This window comes from Apus apus, chromosome 14 (assembly GCF_020740795.1).
Source record: "Apus apus isolate bApuApu2 chromosome 14, bApuApu2.pri.cur, whole genome shotgun sequence".
Lineage (NCBI taxonomy): Eukaryota > Metazoa > Chordata > Aves > Apodiformes > Apodidae > Apus > Apus apus.
This window is the reverse complement of record NC_067295.1, coordinates 7,115,183-7,138,390: the sequence shown is the minus strand read 5'-3', so window position 1 is coordinate 7,138,390 and position 23,208 is coordinate 7,115,183. Positions and strand designations below refer to the sequence as shown.

The following is a 23,208-nucleotide window of genomic DNA, read 5'->3' as shown; positions in this document are numbered from 1 at the left end:
AGGTTTGCTTTCCCTCTCCTTCAGTCTGGAGTATGTCTTATGGTCTCAATAATGCACTGACTGAGCGACGTGCACTTCTGTCTAGTGGATGGTAAATGGTGCAGCATGACAAGCAATGACTAGGAATGGTACCACCTATCTCTGCTTCCTAAGTGGGGTAAGCAACCAAACTAACTCTGTACACAGTGGAGATGCAGGAGTTATTGTGGCAATAACCTGTAGAGTCACTGTTTTTTATTATACAATTATTTCTGTTCAGATCTGACGCGATAATGTGCTATACTGAAACACTGCAGAAATGGAAATGAATGCAGAGAGCATTGCTCCACAGGGCAGAATGTCCCTGCTGAATAAAATCTATAGCTATTTCCCTTAAGCTCTAGTTAATAAGGGTCTAAGAATGATGGGTGAACTCCTTAGGGGCTGGCAGCTGAGTACAGTTGAGAAAGAATAACCCAAAATTCAGACGCTTCTCTAAAGCTTCGCTCATCCATTTGAATGTCATGAGTCTTCAAACCAGGACTGAAACCCCTGTGAAGACACACTTCTCAGCAGTATTTCAACTTCTCACATTCCCACTGGAGAAGAGAACTGCAAAGGCACACAAAACTCACCACATTTCAAGCTTAAAACCAAAAGTTGCTGGTGGACTGATAGCAGGCAGAGGTTTAGGGTGGAGGAGCATCTTTGTGACAGGTTTCAGACAATGGAAAAATTTCATCTTTGTTTAATGTACGTAGTGTGGGAAGCTTCTAGATAACAAATGGGGGAGGGCTTTGGAACCTGTCCCTATTTATTCAATGTTCAGATTGCTTATGAAATATCTTGTCTAATCTAAGACATGTTAACATGGCCCAGCCCACTGTCTTGGTCTTAATGCGAAGACAAAACACACTCCCATGTTTGAGCTGCTGGGATTCCTGGTATAGTGTAAATAGCACAGGCAGAACCTCTCCCACACAGAGCCCCAGGGCTCAGTCCTTTCACATGGACTGAGAAAAAGGCATGTCCCTCTTCCAGGGCAGGATGCGGTGCACGTATCCCTGTGTGATGTGACCTGGTCTCATATACAATCTAGGATGTGGCTTTCCAGAAGGCAGCACCCTTAGGAGAGACTGGGGGTTTCCATAGCAGGTACCGTTTCAGTAGGAACCTTCTATTCTGAAGAGAAATACTACTTTTTTATTATTATTATTTATTTTTCTGAGAGAGAAAACAAGCCACACAGAGCCTAGCAACTCTGGATTTCTGGATTGCATTCCTCAGCATAAGAACTGGCAATCTGTCAAGGATAGTCTTTCAGAATATAGATATATATTTGCAAATTGGACATCAAGTGTGTTAGCAGAAATGTGGTATAAATGGGAGATGTTTTCAATCAAAACTCAATATGCTGCTCATCCAGCTCATCTTACCCCTGGGGAGGCAGCAGTTTGCAGTTGTGGCTCACATGAGACAACAGATAAGGGAACCAGGGCTAGGGACTGCTACTCCTTGTTGACATGTGTGCCTCTTCAGGTGATGTGGTTCATTACTGTAGCCCAGCCTAGCAGCTTGCTGTCAAAATACCGGCTTTATCCTCTTTGCTACCCCTGGTTTGCCTTGCTAACCACCAGTCTCTGGTCTTTTGAGTTCTTTGACATCAATGTGAGTTCTTAAAACCTAATTTTGTCTGAACCACACCAGACTGTTTAGAAATTGTGTGACTACAACGATGCGTCAAATCTGTGAGTGTGTCTGTTTTTTGGATTTGGAGGAAAGTGCATCTGAAGGAGAGAGGAGGAAGTGTATGAAAATCCTTGGGTTTAAACAGTGATGACTAAGGATTGTCTACACAGGAGTTTCCTGTGTGATGAGATAGGTTTTGGAGTGAAGTGCTTTACTTAGCTGCCATTTCCATCCTCAATGTCTGGATCCATTGTATCCCTCCTACAAGTTTCTGAGGTAGTAGCGTAGCTGAGTTAACCAGGGACAAGATATAAAGGGATGGAAACTTTGCACAGAGGGTGTAGGATGCTGGAATTTCATATTCTTGCTGTATCAGCTACAGTATTGCAGAAAAATCTGTGTTCCTTTGCATGTTAGAGCAGAGACTGGGCAAGTCTACCCGTGGTGATTATGGAGTACTCAGGGGGAGGTGGAACATGCTCTTTGTCATACGCCTATAAATGTTTGGATGCACATAAATGTTTGCGGTATATCTGAAGAGCTTTGTGACCCAAGGCCATCTGTGCTACTTGTCCTGAATTACTGGCAGACCTGCAGTGCTTCCAAATGTCTGAAAATACACAACTAACATTGTATTCTGGCAACTTTTTCTTATAACAGAATTGTTTTAAAATTCCCAACAAGGACAAAGAACTGCAAAGGGGCATTAAAGGTACATGAAATTCTGGCAGCAATGCAGTCCTGGGTTACTGAGTTCATAAAAAAACATCTTGATAAGCAGGAACCAAGAAGAACAACTTTCCAAAGCAGAGCTAGGCTTGTTCCTAGCAGGATCCCTCCTGCTTCATTGGCTTTCAGTAGCACCCATGGCCTTGCTCACTCTCTGGGCTTCTGAGAATGTCCAGGCACTGTTGGGACAGTTTTGTGAGAAAAGCTAGAAACAATATATTATGTGCATTTTCCTCTCAAGCCACCTAAACCAAAGCCACTTATTTGCTTTATTCTCGGATTGTCTGGGTGGCAGTTGTCTTTTAGGCTGTGCCAGTAAACCTAGCACTAAATGCTGTATTAAGGTATTAGAGAGAGGAGAATAACATCAACTGCAGTTATCAGTGCTTTAGCTCCCAGAATGTTCTGTGGATTTGCAGGCAAACTGACTTGAAGGTATTGAAATGAGACCCATTGTTTTCCTCCCCACCCTCGTGGTGTCCCTGACTCCTGCAGAGCACTAAAGCTCATCCTCCTCAGATCCACAGAGGGAAGCTGAGGAGTAGTTTCAGTGCAGCTTACTGGATCCTTGATGCACTCTTGAAGGGTTTTTGATTGCATTGTTATTTCCTCTTAGAGCCAATGTGATTTCCTCTGTGCCACAATAAAACCACTCAACAATCTTTCTTCCCTTTCAGGAGAAAGGAAGCAATTTTAAAAAATATATAGCCGCATATATCTCCAGCATTTCTGGGCTAAAAAATATATGACATTTAAAACATTGTGGCTGTGGCTCTGCAGGCTTTCCTACATCCTAACAATGTCATGTTCCAAAACTTCATGACTTGTGAGATTCATGCTGGGCTGGTAACATATACATTGCATTTTTTGAAAAGTTACAGTGCTATGTATCATTAGAAAGAGAAAATACTTATTTGTCCTCTAATATTGAACACTGATGAGTAGCCTTGTCAAATTTGAATTAGAAATATTTTAAACTGTGGCTCTCAGTAGCAAATAAAAGGCATATTAGATTATTTTAGAATGTTTTTACACCTCCATGTGAGTAATTCGACAGATGGTACCAAGGCACTTGGTTATAATGCTGAAAGAACATAAAAAATGATCTTTCTTAAAATAAGAAAGTAAATTCTAAAAAAAATTGACAACGGTTTTACAGCAGTGTGGCATGTGCAGCATAGATAAAGAACTGCATGTGAATCCATAATGGCATAGCCTGCCTTAAAACCCCAAGTAAAAGATCATGCAAATAGTAATGCTGTCACACATGCACGTTTATGGAATATTTACATTCCATGGGTCTGTATCCTTCTGGAAGATGAATGTGAGTTTGTAGGTACAGGCTGTGTTTGTGGAGTGTGAGTTAGTGAAACAAATCCAGCTATTGTGAAATCTTGCTATCTTTGAGGCATAAATTAAGTGGAAATTTTCCAGATTTATACTTAAAAATTACATACTCAAGAGCTTTGGAACTGAACAAGCCCCATCTGTTTTAAAAATTACACAGCACTAAGAACGTGCCCCAGTATACATTAAAATTTGGGATGATATATGAAACAGCAATTTCTAGGAGAGTAATAGGAGGATTACAAAAAAACATTTTGCAAGTCTTTTCTTGAAGCAGTTGGTTAAATGCACTCATTGCCTGTTCTACTATTTTTAGCACTGATAATGAATCGTTTTCAAGTTTGATTTCTGATGGAAAGGTTTCATCATGTATAATGATGGGACTGTCTTAGCAGGTAGGTTGTTCTCAGCCAGGAGAGGGCTCACTCTGGCACCAGCCAACCTATGACCCATCTGCTGCATAATATCTATATTAAAATAAAGATGCTTTGGCTTTAGATGATTCTAAACTTGGTTGTGGTTGGTACTGCTGAATGGGAATATCTAACGATGTCTGAATTTTCCACAGCCTTTGCATCAAGCAACAGTTCCTCTTGGGACACACTTGTAAGCACAGGGAGGAGAAGGTCGTTGGGAACAGCCAGCACATATCTGGGGTTTGAAAAGGGGATTTCTGTATGTTCATTGTACCCAGGAGACACAATATTTACTGAATTACTGCTACTAAATTTGCTGTTCTAGAAAGAAGGAAGGAAACTGAAAAGTTGACTCAAAGCTTGTGTAAACAATTAGTAGCAAGTAAACCAAGTTGTGAACTGAGAGCGCCTCAGCTAACGCCTGGAATTCCTTTGTGTGAAGCAGCTCATGTTTCTCAGAAAGCACAGTGAGGCCCTGGACAGATGCCCTTTTGCAGGTCCAGCTGAGACAATGGAAGATGCTATTGATCCAGCTGCCCCTCAGTGCTTTTCTGCCAGAGGTTGCTGCCTGTTCCTATTTGCTGGCAGGAGGGGTTTGCATGAGCAAACTTCGGCTCAGGCCCCATCAGCAGGGCTGGCACAAACTGTCCAAATGGTTGGTGTGAGCTGGCCCCAGGGATTTGGCTAATGTAAATTAGGAAATTCCCATGTAGTGCTCAATGTGGTGGATCCAGTGCAGGGACAAGCCCTGGGGATTACTCCCAGGAGCTGGCTGGAGGGGGAGGAGGGCAGCCCTGAGGCCAAGGGCACATTGCACAGAGAAGCATTTACCTGTGGAACTGAGGAGCTGTGAGTTCACACCCCTTTCACAGTACATTAGCTTTCTCACTTTCAGAAGGTGATTAGATAGTTGTGTGCCACTGCCAGTGCATAAGGATACTCACCTTTTCTGAAAACTCCCTGTAAGGGTGAACATAGGGGTTACCATAGTCTTTCTTCTTGGGTCTCCCCAGTAGTTCAACAGAAGCACAGATGTTACCCAGAAAATTCCCAAACCATAGAATTGCCACATATTTTTTTATGCTGTTTGCTTCATTTTGATATTTCTCTGAAGGTTGCTATGCCTTCTTCTTTCTCTTTCTGGACAGAAAGTCCCTTTGTAGTGTCCTGATATTGCTGATACTATTTTTCCAATTTAAAAGCTTGCTTTGAAGTTATTTCTGCTTCCATGGCAGTCAGTCCCCAGGAATTATTTTGTTTTTACATAATTTACATGCCTGTGTTTTGTCTGTGGTGTGAAAACCAGCAGAATAATGCTTGATAATAACAACAACTGTACATCCATCGCTTTCCTATTGACACTGTGACCCTTCCAAAGTCATTGATAAGTCATCATCTTGTAGCAGCTCAAAATGAGCAGCGTGTAAGGGGTGAATTCCTGCTGGTGTAGTGTGGCTATCAAGTGTCTTCATTGCCTCCTGCACCCTGACAAGTTCTTGAAGCACAGTTTCAGCTCACCTGTCACTGAACCATGGCCACCTCTGCAACATGCATGGCAAGTTTTGATCCAAACTGAGCTCCCTGGGGAAGGGCAGGATCTGTTGATGATTATTTCTGGCAGATGTTTGCCTGTCCTGTAATGACGTGGGAGAACAGCTCTTTGAATCACAGGACTGTCAGTAGCTGCAAACATCTGCGGATATAGGATCTGTAATCTCTCCTCTCAGGCCCTGACACTGCTGTTTAATCTGCTATTTGTGACTACAGTTTGTGGGGGGTTTCTGTTTGGTTGGGGTTTTTTGTTTGTTTTGTTTGGGTTTATTGTGGTTTTTTGTTGTTGTTGTTGGTTGGTGTTTAGTTGCTGTTGTTGTTTCCTGTTGGGGTTTTTTGGTGGTGTTTTCTTTTTTTGGTTTTGTGTTTGTTTTGGGGTATTTTTTTGGTGTTTGTTTTTTGTGGGTTTTTTTGTTGTTGTTTTGGGTCTTTTTTAATAAGAGTCATGTAAAATCCACTGCAGGAAGGAATCACTGTGCATTTCTCATTTGAATGGCAGAGGATATTGCACAAATAAATACATGTATATGTATGTATTTGGAAAAATACACAAATATATCAATAAAAACACGGGGAACTGTAGTCCAGATATTACCACATACTTCAGAAAGCCAAACAAAGGCAGCAGTTAATACATGGGATGGAGCTGCTGAGTTTTCCAGTGGTACAATAATGAAAAGTAGATGTGCCTCAGGGTCCTGCTCAGGCCTGATGGTGACATCTGGGAGACCCCAACGTATGTCTCAAGGATGACATACCCAGAGAGATATAACAGTTCTATATTAAAGTGCTCACTGCTTTGGAACCGAGGACTTTCTGTACTGAACAAAATCTGCCTTTGATTGATCAGTTCTGAAATGAATCGATTTATAAGTTTGCATTTTTTTGCTTTTCTTAGGGGACAGATTTCAAAAGCCTTTTGATCTATTGGTGATAGGTATTTAGTAACAGGCAGGTATGCCTTTACAAAAAGAACCACGGAAGTCTTGTAGACAGGGACACGTATAAAGCCCTGATCAAAAAGCATTCAGAACACATGTTCAGCAGGTCCATTGACTTCAGTAGGCCTGTGCACACTCACAGGGTTGCTCTTGTGCCCATTCTTCAGCAGGATCAATGGTTTGAAAAGGTAAAATCAGGCTGCTGTTCTGTGGAGAAAAAAAAAAAAGAGGTAATGTTTACTCTAAAGGTCAGAAAATATTTATGTGGCATCTTCTGTTAACAGAGTACAGGCAGCACAAATCTTTACAAATAAGTGTCCTGCTGGTACCAATTGAAATGCGGGAGGCAGTTAGTGTCGCTCAATTGTAGCTGTCATTTCATCCCTAGGGAGGCATTTAATGGATGGTATTTCCCTACAGAGAGTCCTGTCTTTTCTTTCTGTACTTCATTAGTAATAGTTGAGGGTCCTCCTGTTCATAAAAAATGTATGCACTGCTTACCTGATTTTTCACATACTGTATTATGAAAAAAGGTGCAATTCCTAAAGAACTAAATAGACTATGTTTAATTACAGGTTGTCTTCCTATCTGCAAGCAGGTTTTCCCCACTACTGATTACCCAGCTGAGGGGAAAGAAAGAATAAAACAGAGAAAAGAGAGTAAAAGCAGAATAAAGCTATGGCTAATTGTAAATCCACTTGTCTCTGAACGCTTCCCCCTCCCCATCCAAGCTGTGAGGCCTGAGTCAGTTTTAAGGATACTTAGGAATGTATCTTCTATCTGCAGTGAGATATCCACAGGAAATGGATGCCTCACTCCTGTGGAGGTGGACCTGTGATATGAAACACTCTTCTTATGAATAATTTTATCCCTAAATGAAATCTTGCAGTTGTTTGAGAAGGTAGAGCATTAGTATCCTACTGCTGTTAGAGGGAGGAAAAAAAAAAAAAAATCACATGTAAGAACTCGAAATATCAAAAGTAGATCTACCTGGATTAATTTCAGGTCCAAAACTCAAGCTGTAACAAAAATCCAGGTCTTTACCTCATGGCTCAAGGGGACTATACTGACCTATCTCTCTTCCCCAAGGTCAGGGACTAACTTTTGTTTTCTGATACTGTCTTGCAAGTGAATTCATTGCATGTGAAAAAATTATGGTAGTGGGTTAAGAAATGGGTTTTGCACTAGACACAAGGTCTCCAGATGCAGGTGCTCACTGTATGCCATTTGATGTTGTCCTGAGAACTGGGGTCTCCCACTCAAGCAAGGCTGCTCACCTTTTCTTTGGTCCCTTTCCACCATTCTGAGAAACTGCTCCTCCAACTCTGGTCCAGTGTTTGCACTGAGGCAAGTGTTTCAGTGCTTCACTGAAGCAGAAGCAAACTGGCCAATTTCATACTGGCTTGTTTGTTTGTTTGTTTGTTTTTGGTTTGTTTTTGTTTTTTTGTGTGTGTGGTTTTCTTGTGTTTGTTTTTTTTTTTTTTTGTTATAGAGCTTGAGATGGTGAGAAAAGTCCATTAAATTTGAAGTTTATTATTGTGGCAAGAGTGTAATTTATCCAGATTGCATGAATGGAAGAAAGGGCATTGCTGTTTAATTAACAAGTGTTTGGATTATTTTAGATTATTTTTTCCTTTTTGATTTAATTCAAAATACAAGTATTTCACATATAATGAACGAACAACAGATGAAGGACAGGAAACTGAAAAGATGTTTAAAAATTATGGCTTTTATTTTATTTTTTTTCCTATAAAGTATGTGCTGTTGATCATTATTGCTGTGGTCTGTTCTTATCTAAATTGTAGCTGAGAATAAACTTTAAATGACAAAATCCTAATTTATATTACCAGGAAGGACTGAGTTTAGAGAGCTATTCGACCAGAATGTGTCTGTTAGTTGCTTCTTCTGCTTCAGTGTTTCTAAGACCTTACACTGAAGCCGTGGGGACCTCCAGGAGATTTCAAGAAATGTTTATGTTCAGCTGTGTGCACTCAGGATCTGCTTTACACTGTGGGCTGCTTTCTTCTTCATTTTCCTTCATTTATGTCATTGTAGATTGAAATTTCACAGTTACTCCCTTCATGGAAGGTTATATTGCCTTCATTCACAGGTCTGGGCTCAGTCCCACCAGGTTCCACTCGTGCAGCAGGTGTCCTGTTGATGTGAGGGACTGTAAAACAGTGTGTTGTCCTGTCCAGTGTGTTCAGTAAAGCACAGAAAGCTTCCTCCTGGAAGCATTACTGCCTGCACAGCTTGCTTAGTCTGTCCATCCATCTCCTTCCAGTGAGACATGAAGCGCTCACCTGGCCCTGGGCAAAGGTTTCTGTGCGCAGTGATCGACACCGAGTCATCTCTCATAGCACCCTGGGCCGGTGCCCAAAACTACAGCACTTGTTTTGTGAATACTATGCATCTTTTATGGAATCTGGTGGAGCATTTAGCTTACATGCCACAGCCAGGCGTGCAGAAAAATATTCGCGGAGAGTCTTAGCAGCTGCTCACCCTTGCCGCGGCGGCAGCGTGAGTGAGGACTGTGGAAATATTCTTGTGCGTTGGGAGACACCTGCTGTGCAGTCCCCACATCACAGCTCCGCACCGCGCTGTGCCCAGGCTCCTTGGTACAGCTACTAGGGTAGGTAAGCGTATCTAAGTTGGTGTCTCTAAAAGGCTGCCTGAAGGTAGTGCTTACCCTGCTCGGCGGGCTGTAAAAAGAACCAAGATTAGGTAAACGGTCTGTGTAGTTCCTTAATCTTTTTCATCTTCAACTTCGTGCAGGCATCTACACCTGCCCCAGCACCCAAGCAAGCTCCGTATCTCCGCGTGGCTCCCTTTTGCCTCCTGTGAATGGTGATAATATCAAATCTCTGCCTCCCAGGACTGCTGTGAGGAAATGCATTAGCAATTTATTTGGCTGGGATAGGCGTAGAAATATTTCACTAGTGCTGTAGTATAATTTGCTCTTGTAGTGGTGTCAGTTGTTGTGCAATGATGATATTTTGTACAAACCCCACTACACACTGCACCTGCTGGCCTTACGCACACTGCTGTAGGAATTCTGCACGCTGGCAGTGAGCGTACCCAGGTCTGAAAGATTAGACCCAAGAACTTTCTGGAACTTCTGTGTACCTGTGTTGGTGGCTGTAATTTAAAACCCACAGTGCTTGGTGGGCTGTCAAAGCTGAGATCTGCAGGATTTAAACAACTTTGTGACAGTTGCAGGATAGCACTTCAGTTTCCACGGAAACAGGCACTGGCTCTCCAAAATCAAGGTGAAGTGTTGGCTGATTATCTAATAATAATGCTGAACATTTAAGCATGAAGTTCTTCACTTTCCTTTAGCTGAAACAATTTCCATTCCTACAGCATCTAGCAAATGCAATAGAGGCCTTGTGAATTCAAACTGTTTTCACAGCGTGGGCTGTTATCTACTTTCCAGAGAGGAAAGAGATTTCAGCCTTGACCTGTTCAGCCACTGAGCCTCATGCTCTGCTAAGATAAAGGGCTAATTTGTCCCCACATTTACTGCACAGACTGGCACCATTGTTTATGTGACAAATTAGAGAATAACAGAAGTTCTTTTGCTTTACTCTACCTTTTTATACTATGCCTTTCCAGAATATTTTTGTCCTCAGATGCATTTCCTTGTAATTGACTCTCATTGCATAACATTTTATCTGCTCATACTCTTGCTTATCACCAGAATTTAATTGCTCTTTGGCTTTGTACTCACTGGTCTCTTGTTTTGAATCACTGAGTTTCATCGTTTTGCTGAACATTCCTTTTTCCAGGTCATTGATTTCTAAGGTTAACAAAATGAATCCTCCTGCTGATCCTTGTTACATCCCACTAACCTCCTCGCTATATCCTGAACCACTCAATTACCTTTTGTCTTCAATTTCAGAGGCATTTATTGAACCCACAGATCAGTCTTCTGTGCAGGAAGCAGTTTTATATTGGATTCAGGAACATATTCATGTGAATATTTCTCACACTTATACCTTAATTTGTTAAGGTTGTTTAAATTTTCTTGGTTAATTTGCTTCTTGACGTGCCCTTTAAAGTGTACTTTCTCCACTGCTTATTTTTTGCAAGAGATGTCTTTCTCACCTCTAGTCTTTCCATCTGCTCTTAAATATCTTCCACTGTTTTATAGTGTTGACTTTCCTCTCTGCTGCACTTTATCTTTTCACCTTTCTGAATAATTGGACTCCTTTGCCATCCTTTGTTCATTTTAGGAAGTGAGTAAAAGCCAATATTCTTGTGAAGGACATTTGCTCTGTTTTCCTCTCTTGGAAACTGGGGACTTTCTTAGGCCTGACTTTCATATCACTTACTCCAGGTCCCTCTTTTGTTTTTTTTCACTGAGGGTTGTGTCACAACCTGGGTAGAGTAAGCCAGGAGATTATTATCTTAGGCTGCATGATCATAAAGGCTGGCACTTAGATTACAAGAGTACAACACATATATGTATGACTGACAACATACGTGCAATACATATGTATATATGTAAGCTGCACAACCTAAGAAAAAGTCATGGTTGCTTGTGTTACTTGATGATTTTTAGGAAGAAAGAGTGAGAGTAGAAGAAAAGTTTAGAAAGATAGATAATAGAAAATCACCAGTCCTGGATCCAGCGTTGGGCCAGCCAGTGGGGAAGAGGGGGTGTCAGTGAGGGTCCCCAAGCCCACCATTGCAGCCCCCTTTTTTATAGGCCCAGTTCCCTTGTTTTGCAAGGATGAGCAGTTGTGTTTGAGTTGCAAGACTGGGCAGCTGGAGTGGACCTCTGCACCTTCCACCCCTCAATCATTGTCCTTATCTCAGTGGTTGTATATGCAAGTTGCAGGATACCAGGCCGTCATGGTTGTCTCCATCCTCTCAGGCAGGCCTTTTGAGATGCAAACAAGACTTTGTTTGAGGGGTTGCAATAGGGTTTTGTCACCAATTGCAGCAAGTATGAGTCCTGAGGGCTGGTCCCTTACAGGTTGATACCCACTTTAGCCAGGTTGGGCACGATCAGTTGTATCTCAGCTAGGATGTACTGGGTGGAGCACAGAGGCACAAAACCAAAGCAGCAATATTTGTGGCCTAACACCCCCTGATACTCTTTGAATGAGCTGAGTCTTAATGGGACAGAGCACAGGTCTTACTCTTTTGATATGATCTTCCTCCAACTCAAATGATCCCTGTTCCAGGTACCTGTAACTGAGTCTGCTCTCATAGTTACTGTCTTTGCTAGGAGTGCAATGTGAAGAAATACACATTCATTAGTGTGCCAAGGAGTTAGCAAGGGTCACATGTCTGTCACAAATGTAATAAAAGAAGCCCAAACTAAACTTCTGGCTGCAGAGAGCCCCTGTGCAGTCTGTCTGGAGCCACCATCACTCCAACCTGCATTTTTCACATCAGAAATCTGTTATATCCAGTGCCCAAGGACCGTGTAGCCCTTTACAGAACACGCTGACATTCCAGAACAAGTCATGTACTTTTGGCAGAGGCTCAGACGCCTTGGATCTCAGGAACAAGCAATGAAACTGAAGCTCTTAAGAACAATAACTTCTTTGCTAGTCTAAGGAGAAGCACATTTGTAACAGTGACTGAGTATGACTGAAGATAAGAGTTTGACACCAGGGCACTGAGAAGGAATACAAAGGACTCCACACCTAATCAACAAGCTTGCTTATAAATACAATTTGTCATTAGGAAAAAAAAAGCCACATGAAGTTCTGCCTTGGGAAGTACTTTTTTTAACAAAAAACTTGGTTTTACTGGATCATTTGTTATCTTAGATTATCTTACTGTATTTTTAATGTATCAAGTTAAGTAATGAAGCCATTCTGAGGTAATGTAATTTTGTTCACAGACAAACTGAAGCTCTGGGCTTCTCTGAGGAAACACAGAAGTTGAATGTGTGAGATAAGCACCTGAAAACTTCATGGTAAATCTCCTCACATTCAGACAACTCTCTCCCAGTCAGTGCATTTGAGAAATTACAACATAATTGAAAAATCCCAAACCCACCTTTCCCATGGGCTTTAAATCAGAGATGGGGAAGGTCTGTCACATTTTAAAAAGGAAGTGGCTGCCAAGGAACTTTTGTTTAAAAGCCTCTGGGGGGAGGAAATCAGGGTGAGCTGAAAGCTGGTAATGGAAGATAGTTTGCAACAGGCTCAGAGTTTATGCAGCCTTGAACACTGACTATTAATTTGAATGTAATAAGTTTTGCTGAGCAGCCATGAGCTATTTATACAGATTAGAGTAGTATGTGTACTACTTCATAAAGTGTTGGAGATGTGGAGTCTTCTACAGCACTTGCTGCAATCCCACCCAGCTACTGGTAACAGCTAACTCTCCATGAGCAGGTCACTGTACCAGCCACTAAAGTCCCAAAGAAGCCCATTAACTTAAAGAAGGGATCTTTTAAGACATGAAGAAAAAAGACAACACAATTAGGTAGTCTGGTTCATTGGAACCAGCTAGACCTTTCCCAACCTGGACAAGTCAGTTCCTTTCTATAAAAAATACACACTCAACAGCATTTTGCGTGACTTCCATTTCCAGTAATATTGTGGTAACATAGGGAAGAGAGGTATGTTTGTCTGAAGCATTTTCTTCTTTGAAACAGACAGCAAAAGGAACAGAGAAATTACAAGAGGTAGTGAGTTTAGCAAGCCTGCACATAAAACAATCATTCCTAAGAATAAAATGCTGCATTTACAGCTGTAAATGTATACACCCGTATAATTTTAAAATACAAAGCTACTTTTACTGTGTTTTGGGGCTTGCTTTTTTGTGGTTCAGAGAATGAAACACTCAAGTGCTGGACTTAAAAGTGGTTAACCTCACTGCGTTGGCAAAGCCAAACCATTCATGCAGCACTGGGCATTTAACTCATCTTAAGTGAAGAAGGTAAACTTGACAGCTAGTGTAACCAAAGTGCACTTGTGTTCTTCACACGGTGTATGTTTTGACTGGCTTGTAAAAAGAATGTAGCAGTTCGTGACTCTCCCTGGCAGCTTCTTGAGATGACAGAAGGCAACATGATCTGCAACACATTCGGCCTGACTCTGAATGAGAAGACAGGCTTTTATCAGAGAGTGGAGAAAAGTCGAAGTCAGCTACCTAGAAAAGGAACATCAAAAAGATAATTTTTACTTTGGGTCCTACTGGCTCAAATGAGTCCAGCAAGACTACTTTGGGCCAGAACTGGCCCTGGGGCCTCAGCCAGTTTCAGTCAGCCACCAACTTCAAATAGACTTCTGATTTATACCTGCTGCACAGCCAATGTCTCTAGAGGTTTATTATTCATATTGTTGCATGATGTAAAGTGTATTAGATATTTTCCAAAGGGCTAAAAAAGTTCCTTTTCTTTGGGAGTCCATGCTTATTACAAATATGATATTATAATTAGTGAAAGCTACACCAGAGATAGGAGGGAGCTGGGGAGACAAAGGTCATATACCAGGGTCAGGTGACAATTTAATGCCACTATAGGTAACATACCCATCCTTTTTTACTGCCCTGTATCCTCTTTCACTACCCTCCTCTTTTCTTTCATGTAACCACTTTGAGGTAGGTGCTCTGGAAGGGATACTTCAATGTAAGCCCCTGCCTGGGAATATTAACAAACTGCCCATGAGAGCTCTGGCAACTTGAATTACAGTCATAGTTTTCCACAGCAGCCAGAAACATGCCTGTTGCTTCAAGTGTTTCCTACATTGTTTGTGCTTTCCTGTGGAACAGATCAGATATATCAGGGAAATACTCCCTCCACCTCTGTTTGCCTGGGGATTAAAGAAGGGACATGGCTGAAACGTATCTAGTTACTATCCCAGCTCAATGTAAAAGTAACTGAGTAATACCTCCACGAGATCTTTTTGTTGTGTGTTGCTTCGAAAGGTCATGTACAGCACCAGTCCTACCATCACTGAAACCAGAGCGACGCAAAGTAGGACAAAGAGAACTGGGTGGATCCCTAGGAAAGAGCACAGGGGGACGTTCCTGGAGTAATACAATACACTGAGAAGAGGCTGCAGTGAGAAGGAAATTACGGTTTAGGACAACTTTTCATATTTTTAGAACAAAGGACAAGGATGTGGCATGGAATAAGTTTTTCAGCCCAGATCACTTCAGGTCTTTCTGAAATCTCGGAAGTGGGAATGTTGGGTTGTGAAGTAGTTAGGGTCTTTCCTTTTTTACCCCTTTTTTCCCTTGAACAGCCTAAAATCCCCCACCCCCAGGAGGCCTAGAAAAACCTACCCTTAGAAAACCCATAACTAAACTAAACAAAAAGAAGAACTGAGACTGCTTAATTAAGGGAGTGTTACAGATGCTATGTTTTCCTAGTTATCCTCTCTTGACTATAAGAACCAGACTATTTAAACTGAAAGAGATGTCATTTAAGTTACTCAGCCTTCCCAGGAAACTCATTAGCTTCAAGACACTCTTGAGACGAAGGCTACAGCAGGATGCAAGCTCAGAGCAGTTATACTTGGCACAATACAGGCTCTCCCTCATCTCCCTGCTTCCTGTGCTTTTAGGGATCTATACCGGTTTCCAGCACCTTCATCTGCAGGCTAGTAACTGTCCCTGACATCTTTGAGACTGTCAGTTCCCTGGCAGGGGGGAATCTCTGTGCTTCTCCCCACCTGTTGGCCACACTTTTATTTCATGGTAGGTCTGCAGCATCGTCACGCCGTTCTGCACTCGGACGCTGAGGCAGTACCGCCCGGCGTCACTGAAGGTGTGGCTGAGGTTGTAGCAGGAACCATCAATCACCACCAGATGGCATTTGTCACCTTCAAGTGGAATGCACTCGGACTTTATAAGCCAGCACAATGCCAGCGGCGGGCTGAAAAGGCGAGAGCAACCAGAAAGAAAAAATGAGCTGAAAACTTCGCAAAAAATTTCAGCTAAGAGCTTATGAATCACTCGGTTGAAGTGGTGTAATAATTTAATTTAAATAGAAGCAGAGAAGCAAATAACTGCACAATTCTTTGGTTTGTAGTATTTGTCAAGTGAAAAAGTTCTTTGTGATGCTTCTATAAAAGCCTCCCAGCTGAGAGTTAAAGACCTGAGCGGGTCACAGACAGGCCTCTGTGTGTAGAAAACGCCTTAGTCCTTGTTTAATAAAGATAAAAGGAATGCTTTTTTCCTGCACTTCCAAGGGAGTATAGGTTTTTCCTTTGTTCTTCTTACACAGAAGAATTCACTGTCTGTGATACTTAAGTGCACCCAAGACTCTTCTGATTAAAAAAAAAACAAACAACAACCACAACTGGAAAGAATGTAAAGTGAGATCTGTACAATGGATTAATAGCTGGAAAAGGTAAATAAATGGCAAGGATCTTGGTACTCCCTTACAATAACAAAAAGTTTTTTATTTGCTATCAAGCAATCTAAGTCCTATCCATTTTATGGCCATGTGTCTTCTCACCATGTCTAGTTGATGCCCTTTATTTACATTTTCAGACCCTTGTTCCAACTGATTCTGCTTGGATTCCCTTGTGCACTATGGACTTTGAGTCTGACAACAGACAGAGCATTTCTTTACCCTGCCTTACTAGTGTTTTGTTCCTTATCTGTTTAGGTAATTCTCTGCTAAAGAAAGGAGTATATTTATGTGTTTAGCTCATTTTCTAAGCTTTGTTTTTGAGAACCGATCTCTCAAGCCTTTGTTGCTTTTTATCATAAACTCACATTGTGTCAGTCCTGTGGGTCTTAGGTCTGAAGAGCACTGTCCGTCCTAGAACCAAGCCTGCTTTTAGGGCTCTCAAGTTTGTCTGTAATGGTTTTTGGCTTTTTGTATTTACCTGCATGCTACTTCCAGTTTCCACTCCTGCCATTCGTGTTCTGAATGGAAACTGTGCTGCTTTGTCAGGACTATTTATGCCTTTGGCAAAGGACTCTGCCTTTGGGGGGAAGTAAGTTGTGTTTGCTACTTACGTGCCATTGATATGAAGAGTCAAATTTAAATTTTCCATTACATGAGTCTCTCTGGAGCCCACTACATTAATACTTCTAACAGCATCTGAAAGGAGGAACAAAAAGCATGTCACACTGCACATATAAATTTGAAATTAACTGGTTTTTCAATGAATGTTTGTTTTCATAGGTTTGCAGATTTTAGTTCCATCAGACAAATAATAATACTTGCCTCACACCCAAAAGGGAATCCTACTGCTAGAGCTGTTTGAAGTTTTCAGAATGTTTTGTGATTTCTTTTTAGTATATAATCAACTACTTCATTGATCCTATACATTTTTACTTGTGTTCATTTACTCTGGAAGCTGATCACATCAATGAGACTTTTCTAATGCTTATTTTTAGGGATAGCCAGCACAAACAAATCCTTCCTAACTTACGGTAAACGTTTTAGTGTAAGTTTTAAGACAGTTAAAATTTTGGTAAACAAAAAAGAAACAGAAAAGTTGATATATTTCCATATATTTTTTCTGCATTTGAACAGCATGAAGACTATTTTGCAGAGGAAACTCTTTATTTAACAATGTTGACCAGTTCCTGCATGTGAAACAATGCTGAAGTTGTGTTATCATATGAACACATTAAAGCTAGATTGTATCTGTACATATATAGCAAGTTCCTTGTTGAGTATGCAAAATGTTCTACAATTACCTAGCAGCTCCAGAGCAGTGCTAAAATCCCCAGTTTTCTGCACTGTTTCTCTTTCATGTATGATGCTTCCAACTTGCTCCCATTCAGCTATGACTTTCAGATGCACTGTGCGATTCCCCATGGTAGAGCAGTTATAGTAGACAAAGGGTTCTTTAGTAATCTGATAAACTCTATGTGCAACAAGAAGAGATTTAGAATTAAAATAGTCTTTTAACAAGTCCTTACTTATTTTTTATTTTAAAAAGAGCAAGCCTGAATATATTTTCTTTACAGACAATGCTGCAGTTGTTTGTGATTCTAATGTCCATATCAATGAGGATTGATGTCTGAGGCATTGCCAATAAAACTACAAGAGGTATAAGACCCAGAGTATATTTATGCATTTTAAATCAAAGAAATCAAAGGTAATGCTAAAAGAATTCTCAAAATGGAATAAGAATAGTCAATGAATAATGAAAACTACCTTTATAGCGGGTGGGATGTAAGCTAACTGAAGCATTAAGGGGAAGGTGGGGAGAAAAAAAATAGGAAAAAAATTAATATTCAAAGACTAAAGCTTACTTTTCCAGTTCATTTGGCTCATTGTACATACAGTAATACACTTAAGCACACACTTGAACAGGGAATTTAGATCTTCAAAACATTACCTTTTTGTGAGTGTGCAGTGACTTACTTGCCAAAGTTTTCATAATTCACTTGGCTGACATGCTAAGAATGTACAACTGGCAAAGGTGTGTGCTTTGTCCTGTCATTTAATCAGGATTTTTTGCTAGATGAGGATCTGAATCAGAGCCATTTTGAGTACTCCTTAAGGCAAACATAGTAACCATACCTACCCATCTCCAAAATCCCAGTTGTAGACAAATGATGCCGACTTGAAGTAACGACTTGGGTCATGAAGACAGAAAGAAATCCGGGTCACGGCACCTGTGGAGGGACTGGAACCACGTCTGATAAATCTGCTGTCTTCTATCTGGGCAATGGTAAGATTCCCTGTGATAAATTCTGCAGAATAGTACAGTGGGGAAAGAATGATAGCATATATCATTTTCATAGCATGCTCTGTGTGAGTATCAAAACATTATTTAAAATGGACTGTGTAGGTCTTTCTGTGTCCTAATCCAAGTGTATTTTGTATCTGTTACTCAGTGTTGTTAGTGAGGCAGAGAAATTAAATTGTTAGGTGTTATACAGGGGGTCATGATAAATCTTCTAATAGAACTAAGAGAAATAATCCTTCACTGATGGAGGTCAATATTGAACTGGGATTAACACCAAATTTCTAGATCAAGGGATTCAGAGCCGAACCAGTATAAACACCTTTCTGTTTGGGGTGTGGGTTGTTTTTTTTTCTTTTTTTTTTTTTCTTTTCTTTTTTTTTTTTTTTTTTAATGGGGTTTTTAAGTTGCTGTTTTTTTGGTTTTACCTGCTTCCACAGAAATGAAAATTTTACTGCTATGAATAACATGTGCCCTACATAGACAGTATAAAAAGGGTGAAATTTTGATGTCTCTGAGAGAATCTGTGCTTGAGTTTGTTTGCAAGGGCTGGCAAAGGCTGATCTAAAAATCCCCTCTAACCTATAAAGACAGAAGTATTATAATGATAGACTTATCAGTTCATTGATTATGGATATTAGCTACCAGTAACAGACTCTTAAGCTGTTAACAATTCATTAAATCTGGTTAACTCTTCTCTAGGTGATGCACAAATAAGAATCAGAATTAGTGCTTCAGACTGGGGCTAGTCATGCAGAGCTAACTGGAGCTGTAATTTATATGAGTTTTTGGCAACTACCTTTGGGCCCCTGTGAAGCCCCTGTGGGTGCTCATGCCTGGAGAAGGAAGAAAGGTACAATTGGATCTTACTTTTCACAGCTATAGGAAGCTTCCCTCCCTTTTGCTTGTGGCATGAGAATATAAGACATTACAAAGCGAGAAAGGAAGAAGTAGATACTACGCAAAGCAGCAGTTGTTAAGAGAGAAAAGATCTCATTAACATTTTTTATAAAGACTTATCAAATAAGCTTGGTGCTTCTCGAAGAAAAATCTCTATAGGTATTCCCCAAAATGTCAGCTATGCCCTATCATTGGCTCTTTTGTCCTCGTGCATGTCCTTGTCTTTGGCTGGGAGCTTGGTCTAATCTGGAGTGTCTGAGAAGAGCACTGGGAGATGTGGCCAGAGGGATGTGGTTATTAGTCCTTGAAAGAAGTTATTGCAGGAGGCTCCCAGATGATATTTTGTGTAAATTCCTGTGCCAGAGATCAGGTTAGCAGAGTTACTGCACCATTGTTCAATTTGTCCAGAAAATGCATGTTTATGGTTATGAATATTCCCAGTGATCTGAAATGGCACTTAGCAATATTTGGCACTTAGCAATATTTGGAAGTGCAGCTATGACTTCACATCCAATTTCAGTACACTCAGTCAGAATTTTAAAAGAAAATGTAATGGCTCTGTTGTGCAGATGGCTTCAGATTTTGCTATGTCATGCAACAGGGAAAATCAGTCGATTGTCACTGCAGCTTGTCATCCTAACTTCAGGACTAGAAATGCTGGGAAGCATTTCAGGAAGCATTGTTTTAGGAGTCTGGACATCACTGAACAACACTGCAGCTACTGAGGTATCTGGCTTCTAGCTCAGTTTTCCAGTGACAGAGGCAGGGAAACATGGGCAGGCTGGCACTTGCATCCAGAGGTAGGTGGGCTACATTACAGCCCAAATACCTGTTCAAAACCACCTTCGATCAAAAGGCAGAAGTCATATTTATATCTGGCTTCATTTTCTGATACTAGCAAAGGCAGCAGGCATTCTGATGTGTACTGAATTCCTGAAGACAGAGAAGCTGTAAAGCCGTATTACCTGTGATCTGAAGCAGGGTGTCATTTCTAGCAACTGGCCGACACAACCAACAGTTTCTGTGGGTCACCCAGACAGATACAGGAAAAGTCCCAGGAAATTCACCGGTCAAATTAATCACAGAGTTCAAGTGGTGCTCAGATTTCTCTATCAGAATCAGAGGAGCATAAATCCAGTTAAAGTGATACAAGTTTGGTGCAACAGTGTTATTCTTCATACTTAGACTGGCGTGGACAGTAGCCTGAGCCCCTGTTGTGATCGGGCCATTGTTGGTTATTTCCAGACTATACTCCCCTGTGGAAACCAGAAGAAAAAAACAAAAGCAACCAAAGCATGTTGAATTCTGTTGTATTCTGTGGGGTTTTTAAATTATTATTAATTTTTATTATTATTATTTACAACTTTTAACTAGTCAGTTGTAGTTACATGACTCACAATGACAACAAAGACTTTACTATCTTTCTTTTTTTTTAACACTTAAAAACCTGAAACAGAAAAACTGTTGCATGTATATATGAGTTCAAACAAGTAGCATTGGACATCGTATTAGACTGGATCTTAGAAATGTTAATAGTAGAAGGAATGTTCAGATGAGAACATCACAAAAACTTTGATGAGGTTTTACAGGCAGAGCTGGGCACTGGCTGTAGCTTCAGCATCACTAATGATCTAACATGTCACTAATCTTCCAGCTACTGGAAGAAAGTCAAACTCAGCTCTAATCTCAATCCTAAAAAAATGAACTTTCAAAGTCAGGAAATATTTAATCTAATAGATTCCTTTATCAGCTCTGTTGACTGACAAGTCTCTCCCATCTTTTTGCTAACTGAATAAAAAAAACCTTAGTACCAGCTTCTTCTCTGGTCTACCATTGACTTTCTTTTCCAGAAAAGGACTGAAAATCCCAATGTAAATAAAACTTGTACCACTCCCTAGTGGCAGATGAGTTACCAGCAACCTGATCTAGTTAAGATGTCCCTGCTCATTGCAAAGGAATTGGACTAGATGACCTCTAAAGATCCCCTCCAACCCAAACGATTCAATCAAAGAGCGAGGTGTGTGAAGTACAGGACCTGTGATCCTGAACCATCCCTGCTGCTCTGGAGTGCTCACCATTATCTTCTCTGCCACATTTACACAAGCTACTGACTTCAGCTCTTACAAGTACCACAGGGAGCAGAGCACAAAGAAGGTTGGATTTTATGGAAAAGATATTTTTTTTTTTAAATAAACAGTGCAAGAAGATTAAATGACCTGCATGTGTTAAAAACAACAAAAAACAACTCCAAAACAAGTGCAACAGCCACTGGAAGTTGTGAATTGGGGCAGAGTTGGGAACAGAATCTGATTGGTTGCCTCTAACATGGAGCATATTCCTTCCCTACATCAGTGATGTTCCTAGTTGTCCTTTCACTGGAGAGCAATGGGGCAAAGCTGTGCAGAGCAGCAGAGCTGAGGGGGGGTGGTATTCTGCTGGTAACTTCCCTTCTCTCTTTTAGCAGCCACCAGATTGCTAACAGGGACCTGAATCTTTGAGCTTCAGCAGTTGCATCTCTCGTTCATCCAAGACCTGTGATGTGGAGGGAGCACTGGGGTCAGCTAATCCCTGTACTGCCTTTCCTGCACCCATCAGCTTGGCATGGGCTGGAAGGAGAACCTGGAGCATCTGCTTAGTGCCCACATTTTATTCCACAGATCACAGGTGCTGAGCAAAGCTGGATGCAAAAAGACTGTGAGAAAAAACTGTAACATTACTGTCTGAGCGAGAACTTCACTGTTCCCATTTCACAACCCAAGGAATGGTCCTCAGTTCAGATTTTCAAGTTAACAGAGAAATGCTTATGTTGTGATGAAATTTGGTGCAGAGGTTTCTGGTCTCAAGAACATTCAGTCTATCCTCTTCTTTGTTTTAGTAGAACTTGAGGAAAGAATAGCCAGCTACCTCATGCTTATCTAGCACTTCTCCTTGGAGGTTATCACGGTGCTTTACACACCAGGGCCGTGCTGTAGCCCCAGCTGCAGCAGTCGGAGATTAAGTGGCCAACCCAAGGTCACCCAGTGAGTCATCGGCAAAACAAGGCATTTCATCCAGTTCAGAGATTTCTTCTACCTTTCCGACCTCTCTCAGCAGAATGCAGCACAGGGAGGCTACCAAAGCAAGAGACGAGGCTGCCCAGGCGCCTTGTGACCCACTGCGCTGGCTCCAGGGGAGGAAGCACAAACGCAGCTTTTAGCTTAGAAAGCGCAAAGCAGAATCCTGGCTCCCCGGGATGCCCCAGCTCGCTGCGAGCACCCAAGGTCGCAGCGCCTGGGAATAAAGTCTGGGCTGGCGAGAGAGCGCCCGGAGCCGTTTCCATCCCCTGCTGTGGCAGAGAAACCACCACCGCCCTGATGCCGGATCTGTGCCCCCCTCTCCCCGCGGCCGCAGCTGCCCTCGCCCCCCTCGCCCGCTCCCCGGCGGCGACGCCAGCGCAGACCTGCCCCTTACCTGCCGCCGCGGCGGCGCGGCCGAGCAGCAGCACCGCGCAGACCAGCCGCAACATGCTGGGGGCGGCGGGGACCGCGGGCAGGCACCGCCGGGGCCGGGGCCGGGGCCGGGTGCGGGTCTCGCCGCGCTGGGACCGGCGCTGCCCCCGAGGCCGCCCGCGGTTCTGCAGCAGCTCGGTCCGCGCCCCCGGGGCGCTCCCCCGCGGCAGCGCCCAACCAGCCTCTCCCGGGGGAAGTTCCTGCGGGATTGCGTTGCCAATGTAACTGGCTGCTGCAAAACCTCCGGGGGATTGAAAGCAAAATAATAAATAAGCAGCACAAACGCTGCCCATCTGCAGAGAGGGTGGGCGCAGCTCTGAGCGCGTCAGCGTTTGGGAAAGAGTTCGTGACTTGGTTTGGTGGCTGACATGGCAGGGACGAGGCATTTTTCAGGCTCGGGCGGGGTGAGGGCGCAGTTTGGCTGCGGTGACTCGGTGGTTCAGCGCCCAGGCCGGCGGGTCTCCCTAAGGAGTCCGCACCCCCCGTGGGCAGCGGGAGCTCCGGGGGAGAGCCAGGAGAGCGGCTCCCACAGACGCAA

General features: G+C 42.2%; 1 protein-coding gene across 1 annotated transcript; it reads right to left on the bottom strand.

Annotated features, from left to right (window-relative positions):
- Window positions 1–13,251: 13,251 nt before the first annotated feature.
- Window positions 13,252–22,963, bottom strand: TMEM130 (transmembrane protein 130). The gene is made up of 8 exons (XM_051632459.1): window positions 22,633–22,963; window positions 20,148–20,438; window positions 18,121–18,289; window positions 17,285–17,454; window positions 16,595–16,679; window positions 15,298–15,500; window positions 14,512–14,624; window positions 13,252–13,771 (listed from the first exon to the last, which is right to left on the bottom strand). The coding sequence occupies exons 1-8, from the start codon at window positions 22,961–22,963 to the stop codon at window positions 13,601–13,603; spliced, it is 1,533 nt and encodes a 510-aa protein (XP_051488419.1). The 3' UTR covers window positions 13,252–13,600.
- Window positions 22,964–23,208: the final 245 nt, after the last annotated feature.